We start from the raw sequence: 26,516 nt of genomic DNA, 5'->3' as shown, positions 1-26,516 counted from the left end.
CTCTTTCCTGCCTATGCAGGGGGTCGGACTCGATGATCTATTGAGGTCCCTTCCGACCCTAACATCTATGAATCTATGAACATTTATACACGTGCTCCTGGGAGGCGGCGGTGCTCCATCCTCGCCAGCCCCCCATCGTTCTTGATGAGCAATTTGCTAGTTATATATATTAATACAGTGGTATGTCACATTATTGAAGCATACTAAACTGGTTTCATGATATCTGTCCTTTTTATGGATACAATAGTATTCACTTAATCAAATATTGTTTTTTCACATAGTTTGGTTATCTGCATGTTTCACCCAGTTATTACATATCAGTTCTTTGCATATTTTGGCTTATTGTAAAAGCCAAAACTAGAAAAAATGGTTAGTCAAATATTACAAAAACTGAGCCACCCTTGGTTAACCGTCTTTGATCACTTATATAGCATTTCTAGGAGAAGGAGGACTTCTTTGTCCCTCATTTAAATGGTTTGTTGAATCAGGACCTATCTGAAATGGAACATCTGTTATGGAGTCTCTTGATCAATCATCTCAGTTCTTGTCATCTTTGCTTTTGTCTGATTTCATTATTATACTGTTTAAATGGCTCTGTACCTTGGGGAAAACATTATAGTCTATAGACAGGAAGCAGACAAAGCTGTATGGTTTTGTGTGCATCCTTGACCATTTTTCCTGTATACAGTACAAGCGTGATAATACTCTTCTCATTCTTAGATATATTCTTTCCAAGGATCATGATGATATGACGATATCCTTTTCCTACATCTGAGCTCTCTCTTCTTTAACCTTTTTGAGGGGGGTTGGGTGGGAGGACTTATCCCAGACAAATTACTAGATAGTTTCTACGGTACACATCCTTTGCAGTACTGCAGTCAGAGTATTTTGTAACACTGTTTATGCAGCAGTCTCTCCCATACAGTGCTACAGCAATCTTCTCTTATCACTGATTGCGGGTTGAATTAGATGTTTTATGTAGCTTTTTGCCAGGTTCTTAGCACTGAGAAAAATACATAAAATTTGATCCATGTGTTGGACCATTTCTTCAGCTAATATGTCACTGAAGCCAGCAAATATGCTAATTTGCACATAATAGACTGGTGTAGAATATGGCCCACTACTTCCAAAGTAACTGTTATCACGGCGATATCACAGTAGTTAATAATTTGATTAATAATATGTGATATTTTTGCTGACTTGCAGATTTATTACCTTTATTATAAATACAGGACAAGCAGTAACTGTAGCAACTTTATCAGACTGTCCAACTAGCATATATCACATAATTATCTTTTTCCCTCATTTGTTTCTTTGTCCATTTGCTGAGATTTCTAGCACAGATGCTAATGATAATGAGACTTTTTTGTGATCTGAACAAACCCAAGCAATAAAAGGACTGAATCTACCAAACTTGGTTCTAGTAAAGTTACTCGGCAGTCATAGTGGCTGTTTTATATCTCTGCTTACCACTCTTATTTTGAATCTCTGAACTAGACAAATGATGTGTTACCAATACTCTGAGTTATCGCACACTGCTTTAAATAATAATGTTTACTTTTTTAAAAATAAACTGGAATAGCCAAAGAGTTTTCCATTTTTTAAATTACAAACTTAAGCTATTTTCTGAAGAGAAATCCGTAATGGTTTGATTCATACATACCAAAATGTCTAAAAATAATTTGAAGAGTTGGCACATGGCTGTGCCTATTTTTGAACTGTATGAACAGGTCAGCAGTCACATATGACTTCTACTTCACATCACGTTAAGATTTTGGACTTGCTATCAGAATTAATAAGGAAATGTTCTGTCTGCTTAAACTGATCATAAATCATTTTTATAGCATTTGTCTGTTTTCCCAAATGGTTTAATGAATGTAGAACAGAAGTATGACAAAATATTTGGTTCCAGGTAGCAACTTTGTGGTGCACAAAAAGGCATTTCAGATGGAGTATTTCAGGATTTTAGTATATGTGGAAACAATTCAATAAAGGCTCTTCCTCTCTGTGGGGAAGACAGATCTATTATGGCGATATAATGGATGAACTAGTTTCCACTACTTAAGGCCCACGAAAGTCCCGGAAGTCATGTTGCTCATTGAAATAAGAATGAATACATACATCATCTTGCCTCCAAAATCAATGGTCTTCATATAAACAAATCCTATTTTAAGAAAATGAATTAATATCAAATTCATAATACCAAATTTCAAATTTACCATGTTGATTACACTATATCAAATAAGCCAAAAATTCCTTATAATCTCTTTTTAATTATTTGGAAATACAACCATCTCGTTTAGTTGCCAGTCCCCAAAATAACGGGATTAGTCCCAACAGTGGGGGACTAAAATGCACCTTAGATTGTTTAAAGATTGCATTTTAAGGTGAGATTATAGCTAGGATGTAAAAATCATGTAGATCGAGGCTGTCCAGTTGGTGGCCAATGAGCTGCATTGGGCCCACAAGGTGTAATGTTCAGCCTAAAGGCTCCTGCCCAGACACCACTCTCTGCCCACTGCCCTGGTTGCTGCGGTGGGTGATGACTGGGTTCTCTGGGGCAGGACAGTCCAGTAGGAGGTCCAATGAGCTTGCTGTTTGAACAGCAACACCAGTAGGAGGGCACTCCTTGTGCAGCAGTGGCAGGGGGAGGGAAGAATTTGCCCACATGGTGGTGGCAGTGGAGGGAGGAGGCTGCTCATATGGGCACAGGGACCACTCACACAGTAGTAGAACTTGGGGGCTGCATGCAGCTGTGGGAAAGGAGCCACATGTGGCTGGGGGGCTTGGGAACCTGTGCATCTCCCACACTGTGTGCAGCCTGGGTCCCATCTCCTGTGCAGTGTGTGGTCCCTGGCTGTTCTGAAGTTGGACATTCCTGACGTAGACTGTTATGAGTTAGTCCATCTCTTCCCCTCATTCTGGGATTATACAAATCACTCCAACACGCAAAAAAAATGAAATAACTTGTTTTATTTATTGAAAAATGTATGTAAAAATATGATTTTTTTTTAGGATTAAACAGACAACTTCTAACCCATTAAATATATTCACGTGTGATGTCTTAGACAGCAAGGTGGTTTAACATAATAAGGCTTTGGATATTGAGGTGCTGAGTTTAATTCATGTGTACTCACACTTCCTGTTATCTTGTGCAGTTCAAAAAATGCAAAAAAAATGAAGTTAGAGATATCCTTCTACTAATAAAAATGGAAAAGAAAACAAAAGGAAAAGATTTGGTACTTGTACAGAGGATGGTTTTCAGGATTTCTAAGCATTTGGAGGAAGTGGTGGTGATTAGGAATAATCATCATTGATCCAGCATTTCAGCAGGGCTTTTTGCACTTTTGTCTAAAGCTGAGTCAGCTGTTCCCAGTGGTAGCAGATGACAGAATAAGGAGCAATGGTCTCAAGTTGCAGCTAGAGAGGTTTAGGTTAGAATTTTGGAAAAACTTTCTCACAAGGAGGGTACAGGTTACCCAGAGAAGTTGTGGACTCTTCGTCCTTGGAGGTTTTTAAGAACTGGCTAGACAAAGCTCTGGCTGGGATGGTCTAGTTGAGGTTGATCCCTTCCAACCCTAATTTTTTATGATTCTATGACTCTTGTAGATTCCTTCAATTTCAGGAGTTATGTGCTTGAAAAAAGTTATGGTGGTCTTGTGAACAGACTTGCAGGCTAACAATACAAAATATAAGATCTGTATCTTAGTGAGCTTCTACCCCTCAGTGGCCAGCTGGGAGGAAAAAGAATTTGTGGTGTCATTTTAGCTAGAGGTCAGAAGATAGTAGATGCAGCATCAGCTCTGGCAGCAGACTGGGAAGGCAAGCAAACCTTCATGGCAAGCTGGAAGATTAGTAAGCATCTTTTTTTCCTTTGAATATGGGAAGACCTGGCTGATCCGTTTCCTCCCTCCCCGCGGTAATCCTCCCCTAAATTCCCTCAGCAAATGAAAATAAGACACTCCTCCTAAAGTCACTTGCAACATCCAATGGGATCTGATTAGTTCACGTTAAGACAAACAGAAAATCTAGCAATTCTAATAATTTTGGGCTTGAAAAATGCCTGAATCCAAAATTATATCCAGTCATTCTGGCAGCAGTTTCACAGGTATTTTGAGATGTTTGATAAGTGGAAATAGTGTTGTCCTTCTAAAAAGTTTCATTTTTTACATGTAATCCTATTTGTGTCACAACCACTAATGTTTATCCTTTTGCAGAGGGTAAGTTTTATGTGGTATTCACCTTTTTGAAAGAAAAAGAAATAGAGTTCGTAATTCTCAGAGAAGCTATCAAAGAATTATTTTTGAGGAGGCTGTTAAGAGAAGAGTAATTGAATAATTATTATTTTAGTAGCACCAATGAAAGTTGCATTTTTACATTACAACATGTAATTGACACTATAACATTGTGTTGTATATATTAAGCCATCATCTGAAGCAGAACACACAGTTAGTAAAATACAAGCTTTTAATTACCAGTGTCAGTTAAAGTGATTTATAGTGGAGTGATTGCTACTTTTTCCCTCACATGAGCACTCTATGTAGACTAGGTGTTTTTACTCTTATTTTTGTTAATACAGAATGACATATAGTGGGAGGAATTAGCATGAAAATCAGTTGATCCTTTGCATTTTTATATCATGACCAGGCACCCACGTTTTCTGTTTGCTGCGGAAAAACAGATTTTCTCATTTGAAGGTTAAAAACACAGATTTTCCTCTTAAAAGGAGAAAACCATAGGAAACCACAGGATTCTTCTTGCAGGCTGGCTCCTTAGGGCTGGGGGGACCAGGGGAAGAGCGATTGGAGGCAGGGAGTGCCACATATGTGAGCCACAGGCCTCCCTTCCTCCTCCCTGTAGCCCACACTGGGGTCCGACTCAGTCTGCTCTGCCTGCATGTGTCAGAGCCTCTGCAGCTGCCATGCTGCGGCCTGGGCAGGATGAGGATAGCTGGGGAGCCACCTTGGCAGAACTGGCGGGGAAGGGACTGTGGATCAGGAATGAGGAGCGCTGGCAGGGCTGGGGGGGCTGTGACTTGGGACTGAAGGGCACCAGGGTGGGTAGGGGACTGTGGGTTGACAGTGCTGGGCCAGTGAGCTGCAGGATGGAAGTGAGGGGCACCAGCAGGAACGTGGAGCTGCAGATTTGGAATAAGGGGCACTAGCATGGCCTGGGGGGTGGGGAACTGTGGGTAGGGATTGAGGGGCACTGGCAGGGCCCGGGAGCTGTGTTGGGAGGGAGGGACACCAGCAGGCCCAGAGGGTTGTGGATTGGGAGTGAGGGGCACCAGCATGGAGACTGAGCATGGAGACCAAGTTACCTGATTGTGTTGCTGAATTTGTTTAGCTGCCTCTGCTGTAACCTGAACAAAGTCCTGTGGGGATCTTATGCCCTGGGAACATTGGAACAGTTGGTCTTGAGTGGCTTCATTCTTTTCTATTTAAACAAATAGTTTAGTATTGGGCAATTGCCAATGTGTTAACAAAAGTGGTTTTATTTTGCAGGAAGGCAGAGTTCATTCATGACAAATTTTGAATGCGTATGCTTAGGGGTTTAGTACAACCATTGGGATTACAGCAGCCATTAGGGTCAGCTATGTGCATCTCTTTAATTAGATTGTGTGGTTTTGCTCCTAGCATCTCGTCAATATCTGATTTGGTTTTTTGATAATACATAGATAAATTGGATTATATGGAAACCACTAGGGTAAATAAGAGATGATATTTGATCTTTCAGCTAAAGATGTTTTACTATCATTGGTTACTCAGGTTTACAAACTACATTTTGTAGGGTCCTTGACTGCTGACCCATGTCTTTGTCACTGATGCATTGGAATCCTACACTGCATACCTGTTGGTCCTTCAAAAATTTCAGTTAGTGAAAAAGTAATGCTTAGTCTACTTTGTGGCTCAGTTAAAGTGCTTGAGCTAGTTCAGTTAAAGCTAACTCAGATACCTCTACACTTACACCACTATCTGCAGTACAGGCTTTCCTGGAGAAGGCTGAGAAATGTTGTCTGCGTGAATTAATATTGGATTGTTGACATAATGATTGTTATCTTGGTTTTAACAGGAATTATTCCTGATTTGACTGTTAAACATGATAACGATAGTGTGAGGAGGTAAATAAATATTATTTGTTGAAGGTTATGTGTTTGAAGGTTGTTGAATAAAGTAGCCTTTCCTAGTCAAACCTGTCAGTTCCTCATTAGCAGTGCTGTTCAGCTAAGTGCCTCTGTAGTCAGATCTAAAAATAAAAATGAAAGGCCTTTCTGTCTTTTTCTCCTTTGTTTTTGTTTCCCATCACCTTAAGATTTTGCATTGTACAAATTGTACAACTTCTGTACTAAGCAGTGCAAGCCTCCAGTGCCCTTTAGAAAAGCTTTTCACTCAGTGTTGACCCATTTCCTGGATTAGTCTGGCTGAATTATGGATTATTTTTTTCACTTAAGCTTTTCTTTGTTGCTCAATATTTCTAAGAGCCAGAAACCTGTTGTGGCATAATAGTTGTAGTGTATTGAGCTAGATACATTTCCAGATCGTTTTTGAAAACTTTAACCTTTAAGACGTTTTCATAAGTTTTTACGAAAGAGTGAACCATGAAATACAATTAATTATTTGACCATTACATTTTGCGTGTGTGGGGGTATAGTGTTTAAATCAGGATTCTAGAACAACAGGAAACAGGCAGAATAATACATTTGTTGGAATAGGATGTCAGATAATTTAGTACGAGTTACAGATCCTTTAAATACTTGAAAACAGTCAGGAAGCCGCTGTTCCAAATTTTCCAGCATATGCATAATATTCAACAGGATGTATGTCTGCCTGTCAACTGTAGAGGAGTAGTTCATAAAAATCAACATGTTTGTTCTTTTTCATGCTGTGTGTTTGCGTCCTGAATATTTAGCATCGGATGTACCTTGAAGTAAACATTTCAGAGTTGCAAACAAATATGGTTTTGCCTTGTAGCAGGAAGAAACTGGATTCTCATGTCCTCAGAGACTTGACATTTTGTTGTATCTATGTGCAGTGAATACACGTCAGGGTTTGAAATGACATTTTGCTGGTCTTCCTGTTTAATCAAATAATTTAAGAAAGAATTAAAAATAAGTCAACAGTTTTACAGTTATTTGTTAGTACTGTGATAGATATGGATTGCTTTCACATATGTAATGCTGAACATATCCTAGACCTAAAAAGAGTGTCTAACGTGTGTGTAATATTACAAAATGAAGTTACAAAATGAAGTTACTGATTGCTGCTGGCTATTTATCACTTTTGAAAATCAGATACCTTATAACAAACATGGACTTAGAGATCTAGCTTGTCTTTGTTTTTAAAATATAGGTTGTGTTGGTTGGGGGGTGGTCCACAAGATCCTTTTAAGTGCCGTGCAGTATTAGCACTTTTACATGTGCAAACAGCTACATGATTCATAAAATAAACCTAGAAATTTCAAATAGGAATTCATAGTGTCAAAAATATTGTGACTGGTTGTTGTGCTCTTTCTGAGTGCTTTGTCACAGAAGAATTGCTATATTCTATAGTCAGTAAACAAGTGACAGCTAAGACCTGGCATTTTCTGAGATGTGTGCCTTGAGTTAATGAAGTGGAGAAGCACTGATACAGAGTTTTAAAGAACTACAATAGGAGGTCTCATAGCAAAGGCACAAAAGGCCCATCATCAGATTCTTGAGTGAAGAGTCCAAAAATTTCAATGATACTAAATTTTCCAGGAATTTGGGTCAATATAAGAACCAAATTCTTGCTGGGGCATGGGATGGGTTCAGGGCCTTGCCACTAATCCAAACATGGCATGTCCAATAGATGGTCTAGCTTACATACTGTTTGAAGAACTTCTTCCTAGAAAGTTTCCTAAATTCATTCTAGAGTGCAAAGGCCAAAGAGCCTGTTAAGCTGACTTTCAGCTGGCTTTTGACAGATACCTCTGTCTGTGTTCATGAACACATAGAGTTTGTCCTGAATGCACAGTGTGTGGCTTCAGACTTGCATGTTTTAAACTTAAGGATATGTTTAGTTGGGTGTGCTCTTTTATGCAATTTTAAGGGTTTGCTTCAATTGAAGCCATTTTATTTTCAAATTTACAAGGTCATGCAAAATTTTTGAGAGAGATCAATTTGTGAATGAAGCTTTACATTTCATTCATCTGTTCTTGCAATAGCTTGGTCAAAAACAGGGTTTTATCTCTCTTCGCTTTCCAAAAAGTGGTGGTGATGATTGGGAAGATGGAGTTGTGATTTTCATTTAATGAAAAGTCAAAAAAAACCTTGGATTATTTATTTTTTTTAAACGAACTTTGGGTAGAAAACAAAACCAAAAAAATCTGGGTCAAAGTTGAATACCAGAAGTCAGGTGTAATGGTACGTAGTACAGCATGCACACACTACAAATATATGGTTTCTGTGTATATATGCTTTGTCCCTGACATCCTGAATGAAAAATACAGGTTGTTATTCTAGATCCTGCAAGGAGCTGCCTGCTTCTGCCACTGCTTCTCTGATTCTGGGATGAATTTATCCACTTGTCACTTCAAGTGCCTCTGAGGCTGTAGACAACCCTTAACCCCACATAGCAATAGTCCACAGCACTTGTAACTATGACAGGTTCTGCTGCTGCTTGCTTCTTGCTGCTGATTTAGGCATGAGAGATGACTCAGGCTGGAGAGATGGGGTTTTGTCTGTTCCTCCGTGTGTCCAGGGAATCATTAAGTTACTGGAGCCCCATGACTCTGCTTAGGTGGTACTTTCTGCTTACACCTCTCCCAACTGCCCAGGGGCATAAACATTCTTTCCTGCCAGTGTCAACACAGTGCTCTATCCCTATCAAGAGGTGTTAGTGGGGTTTGTGGGGTCATTGGGGTTTTTCACCCAGATCACTCAGATTTCATTGTATGTCTGTGATATATCTACCTCTTAGACTTTTTTCTATTATTGGCTTTCTTATAATATTATCTTTCTTTTTGCCATAGTATACTATGCCTTTTAAAAAGGCATACCACATACACCCTTTCCTAGAAAATCATCCTTTCAAAATTGGGGTATGTGGTTTAAGGAAGGAAGCTGATTTTCTTCTCCAGAATTGCACTGCATGGAGATGTAGAAGCATAAAGACGCTGTGCTACAAGATGGCTGCCAGCTTCTCTCCCCTTGACAGCAAGCTTGAGAGGGTGCAGTTCAGTGTTAAACTTTCACAACTGCTCTCAAATTGGCACCCATTTTTGTCAACTTTTACCCTGAAGTAAGGCTACAAGGGATATATAGCAATCAGGTGCCGCTCCCCATGGCACTACATACCCCCATATCACTGTTATGAGATAAACTTGACACAAATGGGTGCCAATTTGAGAGCAGCTGTAAAAGGGTTAACCCCCTCCTGCTTGCTCCCGTGGAGGCTCAAGGCCATGACAGGAAAAATCTTTCTTTCTACATTCTGTCTTCCAAAAGCAAAGTGTGTAACTTATCTGGGGACATGTGATATGTGATAAAATATGGTAATTTATATTTTCCTACAATTACATTTAGTGGTGAAGGCAGAACTGATGAAGTCCAGACTCCATTTAGCTGGATTCAGATGCCAGGGCACTTACTATTACACCATTTGTTTCAGAGTTTAACATAAATGAAAAACTTATGGGACCCTTTTGCTTGTTTCCAAGATCAAATTCCATCAGGTAGAAAAATGCTTACTCACCTCAACTTCAGCACTGAGTTATGATCCATGTCACTTCCAGCATACTGTATACGAACTGAGAGTCTTACCAGCAATAGAATCCAGGAAAATATTCCAGAAGTGAAAGTTACAGGCATCTCAAATCCAAAGCTCCCTACATCCAGTCCAGGATCATAACTGAAAAAAAGCATTTCTAGACAGAAACATTCCAGGTAGATTTATATTTTGGACATTGTAAACTGTTAGAGGTATGGATGAATGCTAATATGTCTGACAGGCTTTGAATCTCAGCTGCAAAATACTGTGCAGTTTGATAATCCCTAGCAGACTGTGACATTGTCTTGTACAATTAATCTGTTCTCACTCTTTTTTTCCGTCCGTTTCAGTTGCAGTGTTTTTCTTGGTTACAGCTTCTAGACAGTTATTTGAGCTAAAAGCTCAAGTTGCTTCTGTGCCCCTCATAGTTTGGAATCCAGGTTTCAAATGGCATGGGATATTACAACTAAGTATTTTCACAGACAATGTAGGTGCTTATTTGTGCTCCTGTTTTTGTATGAGCTTTTATTTAAATGCATGATAGATGGACAAATATATGCCTGACTAAGATTTAAAGCACAGATTAATGCAATTTGAGTACATATTCAAATTGTTTGGATGTGCATGTATAAAGTATACTGTATTTATGCCTATGTATAGTGAATACCAGGGCTGTGCGAAATGCCTGTGATTTGTTTTGACTTCAGTGTTTCAGTGGGACAGTGTTTTGTACCTGTGTTTCATAGGGCTCTCCAAACTGGCTGTGTTTCATTTTGTTTTGTATTTGGCATTTCAGAGGGACAGTGATTCGTTTTGGTGTTTCGAATCACTGTCCTGTTTTGTTTCAGCCAAAACTGTTTTGGAGCTGTTTCGGAATTCCAGCTGTGTTTCAGCCGTAGGCTATAATGGGGGGGAATCATAAAACTGCCTATACCTTTGTCATTTCTTGCCTGATTCAGATGAAACTTGCAAGGGTGTTAGCTCCTTATGAGGCCATGAAACCTGCCAAGTTTCAAGGAGATAGGTATAGGGGGTTCTGGGAAACTGCACCTCAAGCTGTTCAAAGCAAAACTCGTGACGTACGAATGTGAAGGCAGAGCGGGATAAAAACTGCAGGGACTGTAGCCCCTACTGAGGCTGTGAGGCCTGCCAGGTTTCAAGCAGATAGGTGCAGGGGTTTCTGGGAAACTGCACCTCAGGCTGCTGACAAGCAAAACTCGTGACGTGTGACTGTGTGTGTATGTTAAGGTGCAGTGGGGTGAAAACTGCAGAGATGGTAGCCCCTGTTCTCACTCTCACAACTCCACTGCAACCAGTAAGACTCAGGCCTCTCAAAGATCTTACAAGTCTGGGCTTTCCCCAGCTAGGGCTGTGTGGTGGCTGGAGGTTATCAGGTGCCTCCTACTCCTACCCACCTTTCACTGGGGAGGTTTGTGGTCCTGGCATTTCCTGGGGCTGCCGTGCCACTGGCAGTCCCGCCCAGGCCTCCCAACCCTGGCAGGGTACAGTTTTAGGTCATGCCTAGGATGTTGTGGGGCCTCCTCCTCCCCATGTAGCCCCAGCCCTTATACCTCCCAGTTCTTCCTGGCATGGGAGCTCAGCAGGGAGATGTTTTTCCCCTGCTGGCTGATGAGAAACTAAACAGCCACCTCCAGCTGTGAGAGCGGGGCATTAAATGGCCGCCCTCATGAGCACCTGTCCTGCCACATACATTGCCCCTCGTGCGGGCATGAGGGAGGCCTGCCAGGTTTCAGGCAGAGTGGTGCAGGAGTTTCTGTGAAACTGCACCTCAAACTGCTGAAAGCAAAACTCATGTCATGTGTGTGTTAAGGGGTGTAGGTTGTAGCTGTGTTGGTCGAAGGACATAGCCAAGACAAGGTTCTTAGGGTCAATCTGATATCTTTTATTAGACCAACAGTATAGTTGGAGAAATTCTTCTTAGCAAGCTTTCAGGTTTGCAAGCTTTGTCAGGCTGAGGAAGCACCTGCAGTTGGTGTGTGCGTGCTCTTCCTGGATGGAAGGAATAGTAAAGAAGCCAAAGGCTGTCATGCAATGCAGGCAAGAAAGCCAGTCAGTGAAAATGGAAATTGAGGCATCAGGGGGTGAGAGGAAGGCTGGGAGGGGGAGGGGGGAAAGGCGATGTAGCAGGTAAAAGTGGAGAGGTAACTGGGGAGTCAGATGAGCACACACACACCAACTAGATGCTTCCTCAGCCTGATGAAGGGTTTTAAACCCAAAAGCCCATGCCTCACAGATGGCATCCCAGGCAGCTTAAGCTGTGTGATGTGATGGGTCTGGGCTTTCCCTAGCCAGGAGTGTGTGTGTGCGTGTAGTGGCTGGAGGTTATGACGCCTCCTACCTGCCTTTCACCAGGGAGAGCCATGGTCCTGGCATTTCCTGGAGCTGCTGCACCACTGGCAGTCCCACCAAGCCTCCTGACCCTGGCAGGGTGTGTGTGTGGGGGGGGTGTAGTGAGCGGCTGAACACAGAGCCACCTCTCTGCCCGGCTCCGCACCACTGCTGCTGCGCCCCACTCTGTGGGGCCCCCCAAAGTGTGGGGCCTGGGGTGGTCGCCCCAGTTCTCCCCCTACTAAGGACAGCCCTTCCACAAAGTCTCCACATCCTGAATGATTTTGCACTGTGAGATGCTCAGCTCTGCCTGTCTGTCCCACAGCATCTTGCCCCTGAAATGTTTTGGATGGCCTGTTTTGTTTCGGATTTGGTGTTTCGAACGTCAAAATGTGCAAATCCAAAAAGAAATGAAACAGCCGCCAAAATTTCACACAGCCCTATCGAATACCACTTAAACTGGGGATTTTAATTTCTTTTTTTAAGACTCCTAAAATGCTGGTTGTTCATATCAGATTTGAATGTTTTAAAGGAGAAGAGTGAAACAAGTTAATGTTAAGAACAATTCATCAGGACTAAAAATAGTTTGCTAGACAAATGCAAGTGTTTTCATGGTCATTAAACTTGCCTAAGAGTTGCTCCAGTACAAATAATTAGAAAAAAATGTTTGGCAGGTTATGAAGATAGCTGAACAGTAATTACCTCTTAATCACTGTTGAACAAGCAGCTTCCTTGCAGCCACAGTAAAACCTACACTTAAATGAAAATCTTCCAAGGTAGTCCTGTTAATACATGATTACATTTTAAAATATAGCCATGGAAAAAAGCACCAATATTGAAAGGGACATGTTACATATAGTCATGACATAGCAACCCTTCATTAGCTATAAATTATAGTAAGGTTCTTTTATAACTGTAAATCTTATTTTCTTCCATATCAATGTTTTTGTCGGTCCTATTTTAATTATCTTTCTACATCTTAACAATATAAGCTTATCGTATACCTTTTTGAATTCTGTAGTGCTTTGATATGTGATTGTAAACCTGTACTCAAGAATGATTTCAAAGGAAAAATGTTGATCCTGATTAAGAATTTACTGAATAGCAATTGTATTAGAACTCTGATATTTCTTTTACACTTACCTTTGCAATAAAGTACTTCATTGCATAACATGACATAGAAAAAAGACTTTTTTCTATCATTTGAATTCAAAAGGAACTTTTGCTTAAAACAAAAGTCTGTCTGTCTCTATATCTTTCAGAGTCAATAATGTTAGGCAAAACTTTGTCCTCTAGTGATCTTATTTGAGAGAGAGAGAGAAGAGAAACGTTGCGCTTTTTCACAAATCTTTCTTTTTTACATGTTGATCTGGTGAGTTTTGAGAAAACAATGGACCAACATCTCTAAAATGTGATTATGGGATCTTCCTGTTATCCTTGTGGGTTTTTCAAAAGTTGTATTCATTCTGCATTCTGCAACATCAGTAATTTCATCATGACCTAACTAGCAGAAGTATGCAAACTCATATAAGATAGTTTGCAAGTCAGCTGAAAAGCTATGTTTCAGATTCTAGAAAGAATATGTTGAAGAATCTAAAATACTTTTTCCACCTTTTATAATAAGGTTATTGGGGAAGTTGCTTTTTATCCATTTGGCTGGATAAACTTAACCAGCTTTATAAAGGATTAGTAAAAGATGAAAATTATGTAAGCAATGAGAATTTACCTAGATTCTTTTTATGGGACAGAAACTAAGGTTGTGATTTGGTTTGGCAGTTTAGCATCTGTTTTTGTAATTTTTAAAGGAATGGATGGAGTTATGGATATAAAACCATTTTCAATTTTGTATTTAACTTTAATGGCCCCTCTAGCCATCCAGGTGAAGGCGTGATAGGGTCTGATGCATGATCCACACAATTATGCCTCCTGCCATGCCACACGTGCATGGCACGAGGTGTGATTGTGAGACTGAGGAATAGCTCCAATCATACCTTATTGCCAGTGCAGTGGGGAGCCCGGGATCGAGATCCCAGGCTCCCCCTGCACCAGCAAGTAGCAAGCTCCCATGACTGCAAGCCCTTTAGCTGACGAGGCTCACAGCCATGGCAGGATCTTACACAGCAGGCTCATCAGCTGTGAGGGCATATAGTGCACACTGTCAGCTGATGAGGCTCCCAGCATCAGGGGATCACCTGGCCACACTTTCAATTAATGGTATGGTAAGGATGAGCCGGAAAGTTATTGTATGTCTTTTGTGGAATAACTTGGTGGCTTCTTCCTTCTTTTATTACATCATTAATTAGTTGAATGTGTGGCAAGGTCACAACTTAAGAAGTGATTAACTTCTTAAGCTAATCACTCTGCAAGTGTAGCATGTAGATGGGACCTGAGTGTATCAGTAAAGATCACATAATATAAGCATCATTTCTAATAATCTTTTTACAATCTACTTTTGGTTTATGGCTTATAATTAGGAATCCTGGTTTTCCCTGCTAAAAAATCGCATATTATGTGATTAAAACCCCCGAAATCCATGATTAAAATGAAAGGCCATTCACTCCCAGCCCCCCACAACCCCTGGCCCCGCTCATGCCTCTCACTCCCCTCCACAGCTCCCTAGCTCTGCTCGTGTCCCTCACTCCCTGCCCCACAGCCCTGGCACCGCTCAGGCCCCTCACTCTCCCCCCCTCCAGCCTCCCAGCCCTGCTGGTGCCCGTCACTCCCTGCCCCACAGCCCCGTGGCCCTGCTCATGTCCCTCACTCCCGCCCCATAGCCCCTCCAGCTCTGCTCATGCCTCTCACACCCCCCCCCCTTCCTTCCCAGGTCTCTGTGTCCCCAGGCCTCCTGGAGGGGGGACCTCCAGCTGCCAGGGCTACAGGGCCAGGGACCTGGTTCACAGCCCCCTGCCCCTGACAGAAGGCACCTGGTGCAGCAAAGCAAAACCTGGCTCCCTCCCTGCTGCCTGCTGTGGGCTCGGGCAGGGGATGGAGCCAGCTCCCTGCTGTGGTGCACACCCCCTGCAATCAGGGGGACCCATGCCCCCCAGATCTGTGCATGGGGCATGGGTGGGTGCATGCTGTGGGCTTGAGCTCCTTACCCTGCTGCCCTCCTCCAGGGCCTCCGCATCCCGGCGGGTGCAACCTGGTCTGGCAGGGAACAGCAGAGCTGCACAGGAAAGCTGCTTGTTTCCACAAGCTCTGCATTGCTCTGGTGATGCATCCCCTGTGCGAGTAGCACCAGTGTGGGGCACAACCCCATGTCACCACTCCCGCTGCTGCCACATGGGCAGGGGATGCGTTGCCAGGGCAGTGCAGAGCTCACAGCAGCAAACAGCTTTCCTGCACGGCCCCTCTCTGCCCTGTAATGCCGGGTCACACCTGGAAGGCTGCGGAGGGCAGCAGGGCAGAGAACCTGAACCCGCAGCTGGCAGCCTGCCCGAACCCCACCCCATGCACAGATCTGGGGGGCACAGGTCCCCCCTGTGCCTCTGGGAGCATGTGCAGCAGCAGAGAACCGCCTCCCCCCCCGATGCAGCCATGCCCCACTCCCCGCCCGTGCCCTGTGGCTGTGCATTGCGGCCCCAAGCTCCATGCATAGCCAGGATGGGCAGCAGCCTCTGCCCCAGCTCTGCCCAACTCCCTCCCTCCCTCTCAATGGGACCTTCAATTCCCCACCTCCATTTACCTGGGGCAGCTGCTCTCCAGGCTTCCTGGGGCCATATGCATATACATGCACATGGCACCCCTTGCCAGACTGCCCTCCTCCTGCTCCCTCCCAGCCTCTTTGCAGGTTAGAACTCTGCTAGCCTGCAGAGAGCTCTTTGCAAAAGTGCAAAATCTGTGGGTTTCTCTGCTAAAATAAGAACTCTGCAGTTTGTGCTGATAAAGGGAAAAATCTGTTTTTCTCCATTTTCCCCTTGGGAAATGGAAAACCCAGGTCCCTGCTTATAAGTATTATTTGCTAAAAGATATTTTTAGGTAGTTAAAATTGTTTGATTTTTCTATAGCCCCCCTTTATACTGGTATGGCAGTGATTGTATTGGTAAATACAACAGCAATATCTTTTTAGCAGTACCTCGCTTAGAGTTGTGTCCCTTTAACTAGTTTTGGAACAAGGCCTATGATACTGAGTTTGCTTGGGTCTCTCTCCATGCCTATTATAGTCTATGTCTGTCCATTGTTGGGAGTGCTAGGGGACAGAATCGTTGTATTACTTATGATTCTATCTCCTCAGAAGCCAGAAGGCAATACTTCTAAAAAACACTCTAAGATAGCTGGACTCCAATGATTCAAGATTCGAATTCCATTCTACTTATTTTAAAGGGACACAGAGTGTACTGTTACAATCCAGAAAATATAGATGCATATTTTTTTTTAAATGTTGAATAAAAATTGGTTAGCTAAACCTTTGCGGTAAGCAGAAACCTTAAATCTATAATGCCAACCCTCTTACTGGTAACAGTTTGTATCCTCTAGGAAATTTGCTAAGTTCTAACATTTCTCTAGTGATTTCAAAAATTCCAGCAATTGATTATAAGGATAGAACTCTGTTTTAAAGGAAATGTGTGTTTTAATGTTTCCTAGAAGTGGATTGGTCTTTAACTGAGATCAAGGCTATATCTAAGCCCATGAAGTATTAACATGCAACTAGTGGCTCCTGCTCAGCCTCCTCTCCCTGCTTTGTTCCTTCTGCTGCAGCAGCTGAGGTTACTGGGGCAGGGCACAGGATAGGAGGGAGCCCAGTGAGCCCTTGCCTATGTAGCAGTGCCTGGGCTTGTGCTGTACACATGGTGGGAGAGGTAGTGAAGGCTTGCGCTGTCCCCGTGGTAGTGAGGGTGGCTAATGCTGGCTATGAGGTCATGGCCTGCACTAGCCATACGTGGGCATCCCAGGGAGCCTTTGCAACATTACATTTTATGGCAGAAGCCATATGCAGACCCCAGCTGCTCAGATATTAAACAGCCCAGACCTAGGTAGTCTGTTGTCCATTCTCTTACCTCACAAAACTCATTTTTAATTTGCTTTACAATCTGGTCCTTAGTCTTAATTAACCAGTGCTTGGCTTGTCAAACTCATTTGAACCCTTGGCTCTTGTGAGCTGGACCTGAACCACAGGAAATCTGGCATTGCTCTGTCAGTGCCAGCAGCCAAGACATTAACACTGCTGCTGCTGACCCCCCCAGAGCCACAGCTGCTGGAGCTGCAGTGTCAGCATGGCCAGCAGCCAGGGGGTGGACACTGCCCATTTCACTCACCAGCAGCAACTGCAAACACTAAAATCTGTGGCGGTTTTCACCCCCTGGCTGCTGGCCACCCTGGCACTGTGACTGGAAGCCATAGCACTGGGGTTGAGTGGTGGTGCATTAATTCCTTGGTTCCTGGCTGCTGTGATTTAAATCCCCACAGGCCAGATGACCCACCCTCTGCCCAAAGGTCTTCTGTTTGACACCTGTGGTTTAAATAGTCAGCTCTCCTTTAAATATTTCCACGCATATGCAAAGTCAATACTGGCCTTCATTTAACCTAATGATTCCAGGAATATACCTTTATGGATAAAGTATGAATGTATTAGCAGGCAAACTTCATAAGCCAAGGTCAACAGTCTGATTTATTCACAGATATTGCGAAAGGGTTTAGAAGTTAAGCCTGGATCAGCCACCAATATTGGACTTTCAAAATAAAGAGTTGTCCATAATGCCATTTGCATTATTACACAAGTGTTGTTGGGTTTTGTGTTCCGAAAATGAAGTGCTTGGAAACGGGATGGAAAAAGAAAGTATGTAATAGAAATTATAACTGCAGGAAAATATTCAACTGATGTACAAATTTCTAAAGCAGAAAACCAGCAAAACTGACAATTTAAAGAAAAGGGAGAAAAATCACAGGGTTAAGGAACACATATATTACAACACTACAAGTGCCTCAGCACTTTGTACTGCTGTAAAAATAAGAGAAAAATAAGAGTGCTATGCATTCAGACTGCCCTGGCGATAAGGGTTTGCTCTGTAATCGGAAACTTCATTTTGTGGCAGATTTGTCATTTTTGTGCAGATGCTAGCTTTTTGTCACACTACAAGCATGTGTATAACATTCCAAAAGTAACATGTTCATAGTTGTAATACAATTTTTTTTCTAAATTGACTTTTTAATTTTCATTCTTTGTTCTGTGTTGCCAAGGTATTCAGGATTTCTAAATCTTTTTTTTTTTTTTAAGGAATCCAAAATGTACTGAGTTTGTTCTGCGCGGTCCTGACAGAAAACAAGGTTCTTTTTCACTCGGCAAGTTTCCAGAGGCTCAGTGATGCCTGTAGAGCATTGGAATCTCTAATGTTTCCTCTGAAATACAGGTGAGTTTTGTTAGACAGTTTTGACCCTTCGGACTTAATTTTGAAAACCCATAATGCTGCGAGCTGTTTTTAATCATGGGAGCAGTACCATGTAAGGGAATGGACTGCTTTCATGAGTAAAAACAGTTGGGGTTTAGTTGGTGTACTTCATTGGTTAAGAAGCTGGTTGCATGAGCATTACATTTGAAGCTTTATATAATTTAACAAAACTACAATAGAAATCCTATCAGCAACACTAATTCTAACTGTAAACTTCTTTAATAATGTAGTAATCTGTGCCAGCCTATCTGATAGTTTTCTAATGTTTACCGGTATTCATACTACAGTCAATAAATTCCTTATGAAATCCAGATTAGAACCCACATTTTCAGATTAAAAGATAGCATAGCATGCTTTTAGTTGCTCAGAAGTAATACAATTATAATTCAGTTGTTTGCAAATGATCCTGCTCGTTTTAAATTTGCAGTAGTCTTGTATTGTTTAAAATACTTAAAGGCAGGCTTTTATTTTACTATCCAATAATTTAAAAAAATGAAAGTGGATTTTGAAATAATGTTCCTTACTGTTGTTGAAAACAGTGTCTAATCTTTTATAGATGTAGTAAACTAAATGATTATTTTTTATCCAGGTTTTAGTGAGGCTGTAATCACAAGTAACAATAGCTCAGCATTCTCACTTTAGTCCCAAATATATAGCGTCTGATTCACAACATTTTATATGTGGGAATTTTATTTTTAACTGTCACTGTACAAAGGCAATAACTTGCTTTATATGTTGTACTAAATGCTCTCTCTGTCAAGTATACTAGCCTTTTAAAACTCAAAATCCTCTCCATAAATGATCTAATCAATAAAAATATCTCTGTGCTCAATACAAGACACTAATAAGAGGCATATTAATTTGTATACTTTGATGCCTTTTTTTCTTACTTTACATATATTTTCCAAAATAGGAAGTGTTTCTATTTTGCAGTAACATTTTATAAAGGAATTACAAGTCCTTTGTGATTATCCCTAGCCGTTTTATGGACTCCCTGATATTTTAATGCCAGAATGTCCTCTTAACATTGAGTGTAATATGTTCTCATCAGTGTAAAAAATACTCCACTGTTTTAACAAAATATTAAGTAGTTATAGTAAACTGAGTAGCTAAAAGAAAGCTGAAGAAAAACTTCCTTGTGTGATGGGGCAGACAAAAAGAACTAACTTTTTTATGAATCATTCGCTTCACAGTTATCCCTATATTCCAATTCTCCCTGCACAGCTGCTGGAAGTTCTCAGTTCACCAACTCCTTTTATTATTGGTGTACATTCTGTCTTTCGTAATGACATTCATGAGCTTGTAAGTATACCTACCGAGAATATTGTCAGTGTTGTAGCATTTGTGATACTTGGATGTAGGGAGTCTTTGTGTCCTTCCAGCTTTATTAGTTTAAACTATTCTTTCCATAAAAAAGTATCAGCCGATAAAGTTGGATGATAATTGATATAAAAAGGAGGGGAGAGAAGGATAAAAGAAAGAAAAGGATTGACTTCATTGTCCATTTTTTTTCACAAAGGCCCAGATAGCTAAGCTGTCAGCGGGAAATAAATCGTGAGAGAGAGAAACTTGAAACTATGGTTGTAGGATGTGAAGTTCACGGAACAGGGATCTAATTCCAGTTCTTCTTCACACTTCTTTTGTGACTTTGGACAAATCACCTAGGTTATGGTCAAATATGCATTTGTAGTGGCTTCAAAGGGGATGGGAGGTTAGTGTTTAGGAGCACGTAGTAGCTTTTATGATGTAGTTGGTAGGTGTGCATGAGCCTGTAGTAGTGTGAGCGAGCTAAATTTGTCTTTGAATGAAGCAGGGTAGAAGATGCAGTGGTTTTGCTACACTTATATTACTGCAGGTTTATGCACACCTAGGATAGCATTCTATGTAGGTGTCTTTTCTGGACATCTATAGAACTACATTTGGGTATTGTAGGTTGGTATTCTGTTTCTGTGCATGTACGTTCCAAGTAGCAGCTGTCTTTGCTTCAGGAGCAGCTAACAGTGTACATTTGTCCATACCATTAGATCAGCATTTTCTAAGCAGTCCTTGATTTGGGGTGCCTCAGTTTTTAAGCACTCCTCTGGAGAGACTAGACTTGATTTTCAGAGGGACTAAGTATCTGAAGATTACACAGACTTTATTAAAATTAAGGTTACTTGGCATTTCTGGAAATCAGATGTTAGCCATACCAAACTAAGTACAAGTACTCCTCAATTAACTTCCCGGTTAACAATGTTTCATTATCACGTCACTGATCTAGGAGAAAACGTACTTGTTTAAAGTTGTGCAGTGTTCAGTTATAACATTGTTTGGCCACCACCTGCTAGTAGGTAACTACTGTGACATGCTTGGATTCGCTTAACATCATTTCGCTTAAAATCACATTTTCCAAGAACATAACTACGACATTAACTACGACTTCTTTCTGTTTCACAAAGTGTTTCATGGTTAGATTCATTAATATTATTAAAATGTTCAATATTTTTTAATTCAAAGTATTATTATTTCAGCTTATTAAGTTGAGCTATATGGCACATATGAAATATAATCTATTATTTTAACTGTTTGTGGTATATACTATATATGAGCCATTTATTTGTTTCTTACAGTTAGATGTAATCATAGCAGACCTGGATGGAGGCACGATTAAAATTCCTGAATGTATTCATCTTTCTCAGCTCCCAGAACCACTGCTGCATCAAACTCAAACAGCTCTTTCTCTAGTAAGTCACGTTTCCTAATATAATTTTCCAGTTTGTAAACAGAAGAAATATAATATTCAATCATGAGTCCATTAAAAAAATTACTAATGCAGCTTTAAAAATAATTGATTGCTAAATGCATCATTCTGTCTGAGTACCATAAATATGGATGCTTATCTTGCTGGGATCCTATGACCCCAGCTGACTTCCTGCCTTCGGGCGGGGGGCTGGACTCAATGATCTTCTGAGGTCCCTTCCAGCCCTAATGTCTATGAATCTATGAAATGTATGGAATTCTAAAGAAAATATTCTACATACGTCCTAGAAGCCTGTCATTCTGCTCTTTGGCAAACAAATCTATCTTGATGTTCTTAAGATCAACTTTATTGAAGCTAGTGAATTTATTTCAGTGCTGTTTGACCCATCCTATTCAGTTTATGAAGTCTTTCCTCCTAAAAGCTGCTCCTTGCTAAATTTAATGGGAGTTTTGCAGAATCAGGCCTCAAGTGGGCCTGGCTGCCATTTTCTATGCTCCTTCTAGAATCTAAATACCTTTCAAGTTTATATGCTTAATACTGCACATAGTACTCTACTAAGAAAATTCTTCTTAAAAGAACTGTTAACTTAATTTGTAATTAATACCTCTGACCATTACATTCATTTATAGCTTATGACAACTCACTTATAGTTTCAAAATCCAGGGAAGAAAATTACTTTTTCCTTCCTAATAATGCGATTCAAATGACATCTCAACCTTACTGTTCTAACAGTTATTACTGACAATTCAGCTGCTTTTACTATTATTTCCCTTGGTTTCTTTTTAATTATGTGCAGAGTTCCAAGAAATCCACTTAGATTTTAAATTACTATAAGGCATGGTTCAAGAATTGTTAAGGAAGAACTGACCTGTTGAAGTAAATATTGTTTTATGCTTTATTATCATTCCACACTGAGGAATCACCACAACAGTGGTTTAGTTTCCTGTCATTGAAAGTAAATTGCCTTTTTCCAGCATTCTCAAAAACTGAAAAGCACTTGTTTCAGTATTAAACATAGCTGGTCTAACCAGTCCAAACAGGGACTGATTTCCCACCAAAAATTTTATAGCAGTGGTGATGTACTTTGGTTTCCTGCTGTCATCCTCCTCTCTTTCCTTTTCTCTTTTATGGGTTTACTGCAATGGAGGTCATCCATGGTCATTTCACATGTATATCTTCCTGTGGTTCAGGCAAAAGCTCTAACCTGAAGAAGTTAAAAAAAAGACAATGGGATGCAACACTGATATTGAGAATGTGCATTAATATTTTATGCACTGTCCCAACATTAGAACTTGAAATATGGAGGCCCTAGGACTTAAAAAAAATAAAATAGCTTAGTTATTATGTAAACAAAGTAATCATAACAGGACAACATTTTCAAGTGGCCAGTCGTAGTACATGCCTCAGTTTTGGCATCCCAATATAAAACACCTTAAGGCATTTTATTTTTAGTGGATGCTCAGGATTTTATGTAGAATTAGATCTCTTAAGCTAAGATGGAAACCCAAAATAACTAGCCGTTTGAAACCATCGGTTATAATTTCAATAGAGAGAGGGCATTTTTACTGGGCATAATATATCTGAGACAACTTAATTGTCTTACCCTGACTTTGTCATTGAATTTGGATGAGTATCTTAACGTTGCAGTGTATCCACTCATATAAAAATTAAATAGGGATATTACTTCTGTTCACTCACGCTTTCTGAAGATTGTTAGTACTTACTAAATATATTGAGATCGTTGGACAAAAGATATTATAGAACTTCAAATTAATACTTATAAATATTTATTAACTAGTAACTTTACAAATCTGACTTGCAAATGTAATCCATTTTCCAAGTGTAAAGTTAAACATATTCACATTCAGTTCTGTTCAGTTCATATCAGTAAGTATTGCTTGTACATAATGCACAAGAAAATGCTGTCTGCAAAGCAACAGCAACTTCAGGGTTAATCTTTAAAAAAACAAACAAAAATCTAACACATACCCTAAACATCCTACCCTCGAGATTTTCCATTCATGTTTTAGAACTTTCTTTTAACATTCCATCTCACAGTTATTGTAAGTCAACTAGGTGTAAATCTCTACAAAACTGAATTTGGTAAGAAAAACAGATAGACATGATAATGACATAAATGAATATATTCATTTAACGCTGTTGTTTGAGACATTTCAGATAGATACGGGGGCTTTCCACACCTACTAAAGTCTATTGCATATAATATCTATTACATCTATTGCCCAAAGATACTTAATCCCTTATCTCTGCACAGCAGTTAGGACTTAATTTTGTGTTTTATTTTAAAGCATTTACATTGCAATGATTATGAATAGGAAGAAATCAGGGGTGGTGGGAGGGAAATTTTGCTTCCTGTACAAGACTACTTGAATATTTCATTCATTTAAAAATGTTCTAGGTTTTACATCCTGATTTGGAAACAGCAGATTATGCATTCCCTCCACCACGAACAGCTTTATCGCATTCAAAAATGCTGGTAAAAATTCTTTATGACTTTTTTTTTACTTAACAGAACAATATTAATTATTTAAAATAAGCTTTCTTAAGAAACTGTATTTCTGTGTTTTACTGTATTCTCCGTGACCGAGTGTCTAGGTTAAAATAGCATGACTTAATTTACAAATGCAACATCTTTCCCGTTTTTCCTGTTTCTTTGTAGTTCACCTGTAACGGTATGGACAGAAGTAAAAACTGAAATGTTACAAATGCCTTTGAAATATTTCAGAGGGCAAAAGCTCCAACTCAAAGTGTATATGCCCTTTTGAAATGTTCCAAAAGCATCAGAGCTTCTGCAAAATTGTACCTCTTTAAATGAGGTACTGTTTTGGAGAGTTTTGCTTTTTTTTTGTTGCATCTATACAATGACAGCCTGAAGATACTGAGTGACAGCCTGCAGGCTGCACAGCCTCTGGATCCCACTCCTCAGTCCTGGCTGCTTCCTCATTGGGGCCCTCCCTCACTGGCAATGTTTATCTCTTCACTCTCAGTCTCTTCTGCCTCTTTCCTCCAGAGAGAGGGAGATTGCTGAGGTAGAATGAATTGAGGCTAGAGGTGGTAGGGCTAGGGAGCTCACAGACATGTTCAGGGTTCTCAGCCCAATCCTTTCTACCTGTCCACTGTCTGAGGGGGAAAGAGGAGAGATAGAGGGGATTGGGGCTGGTGAGTCAAAATGTGGGTGGTGGGGAGCCCCTCTCCCACCTCTCTGGAAGACATCCTCTGCCCTCTTTAGTGCCCTTGGCTGGAAAGCTATGGTAACATGCATCTGTGTCTGTTTTGGGTGGAGCCACAGAGACCATACATATGCATCTGGCTGAAACCCTTCTTTTTAGATGCATTTCCAGGTGCATTTCACTTGGAAGCATTAAAAAAATTACTTTTGTCTGGATCCTACGAGATTTATTTTTTACCCCTGAAGACTAGAAGTAAACTCCTGGTTTTGCTGAAATCAATGGTAGAAGTCACATTGACATAATTTGAGCCACGATTTCATCATTGGTGGGTGACATAGTTATAAATTGGCATGGTTCATATCGCAATATTAATCCCAATAATTTTGTATAATTTCTTTTTAACAAAAAACACTGATTCTGTTCGTTTGACATCGATTTTTGGTACAAGTTACTGGAAGTTACTCAGAGGTGAGTGTTGTCTAGGCCTGAAATAAGCTTGTATTTGCCAATAAAGCTAGCTTTTATTGAATCCTAAATTTAATTTATAAATGGAGAGAATGCCACCAAATATACTTGCAGTGAAATCCAGCACAGGCATCTAAAAATTGATAGAATTTTATATGTAAGTACAGAAATCTACTTCCAAAACAATCCACTGCAAGCTTTAGCTGTTCATATCAGATTAATTATGCTCTAGAAGTGTTTAGTGACTTTATTTTTCAAGTGAAAGGTCATATTTTTAAAATGCATTTGAATGAGGCATTATAAAATTGGAGTCCTAAAACAACTCGCAATTTGGATGTCAGAAGAACTGATTGACTAAGAGTCTGTTTAGGTGGCAAAGTGAAATCTAGTAGTATGAAGTGACAAAGTGACTGGAAGCAGATATGATTCTTATGCCAAATGACAAATTAACTCTATATAAGTGTGTATCTGTATGTAACATAAGAATATAAGAAGGTCTCTGTTTGGTATATACGGTACATTATATTGTTTTGACATTTTTGCTGTATTTGAAGAATTAATAAAAGTTTGTAACATCGTGTGATAATAAGGCTGAGGAGGAAGAATTATAGATAAAATATTGTTTCCAAGATACTTCATTTTCATTTTCAGGATAAAGAAGTGCGAGCAATTTTCTTGCGATTCTTTGCACAACTCTTCCAAGGATACAGGTCATGCCTTCAGCTGATCAGAATTCATGCTGAACCAGTCATTCATTTCCATAAGGTAAAAGAGAAATAAGTTTGTTTTTATGTATACGAATTTCTCTCACGTACTTACTTTTTGAAGCCATTTCAAATATCAAATCTTGGAATTTAATTTTACATTGCCATACAGTTGGTATCTTATATAAGAGTGATAATTTTGGTATTACAAATCAAGTAGTGAACATAATATAACAGTCTAGCAAAGGATACATGTTAATTTAAAGCAAAACCCCCCAAATGTAATTTTGGCAGTAATTAATGAATTTCAAGAAATTAAACCTACAGTTAAAAGAATAGCGTTACTGTATAATTAGAATCATAGTCGGATCCAGCATCTTGGCAAGGTGGGTAGTGCCACTGAGATCACTTGCATGTCAGTGCCACTTTTTCCAGAACTCTGTATATGCTGTGTGCTCTCAGCTTACCACAGCCCTTGCTTTCACATAGCTCTGGAGCCAAGAGGTTAAGTGGTGCCACAGCTTGCCCTCCCTTGCTCTCCCCAACCCCCACGGAATTCAGTGGCAGAGAAAAAGAGGAGACAAGCAACTGTGGTGCTCATCCTCCCCTGCACCCCAGGCTTCAAAGTTGTGTGAAAGCAGGGGCTGCAGCAAAAGCTCACGCTGACCAGCGGGTGAGCTCAGAGAGCTTGGGCAAGAGTTGTGCTGACATGCTGGTGAGCTCAGAGAACTCAGTGAGTGTACACCATACAGCCATCATGGGGTGCAATGAGAATTAGTTTGAATCTTCCTTCCTGGACTTTTCAGATAAAAGAAAACTGGTAGCAAAATATTCTTAAAAATTGCTGTGGTGCAACAAAAGGTAGTAACAGACTCTGCTACTTTATTGTACCAGACATCTGTTCTGTGACGGGAAAGTACAGGTAGCCTGAGCTCCTTGCACCCTCCAGCCAC

General features: G+C 40.4%; 1 protein-coding gene across 1 annotated transcript in view; it reads left to right on the top strand.

The window, feature by feature from the left end:
* SBF2 (SET binding factor 2) overlaps positions 1–26,516 on the top strand; it is a 500,212-nt gene that overhangs the window by 267,765 nt on the left and 205,931 nt on the right. The window contains 5 exon segments of the mRNA XM_025196666.1: positions 18,292–18,424; positions 19,657–19,765; positions 21,073–21,186; positions 23,623–23,700; positions 25,511–25,624. Coding sequence (XP_025052451.1) covers positions 18,292–18,424; positions 19,657–19,765; positions 21,073–21,186; positions 23,623–23,700; positions 25,511–25,624 — 548 coding nt within the window.

The sequence above is a fragment of the Alligator sinensis genome, unplaced genomic scaffold, assembly GCF_000455745.1.
Source record: "Alligator sinensis unplaced genomic scaffold, ASM45574v1 scaffold755_2, whole genome shotgun sequence".
NCBI classification, from domain to species: Eukaryota; Metazoa; Chordata; order Crocodylia; family Alligatoridae; genus Alligator; species Alligator sinensis.
The sequence above is the reverse complement of the archived record's forward strand: the minus strand, read 5'-3'. Positions and strand labels throughout refer to the sequence as shown.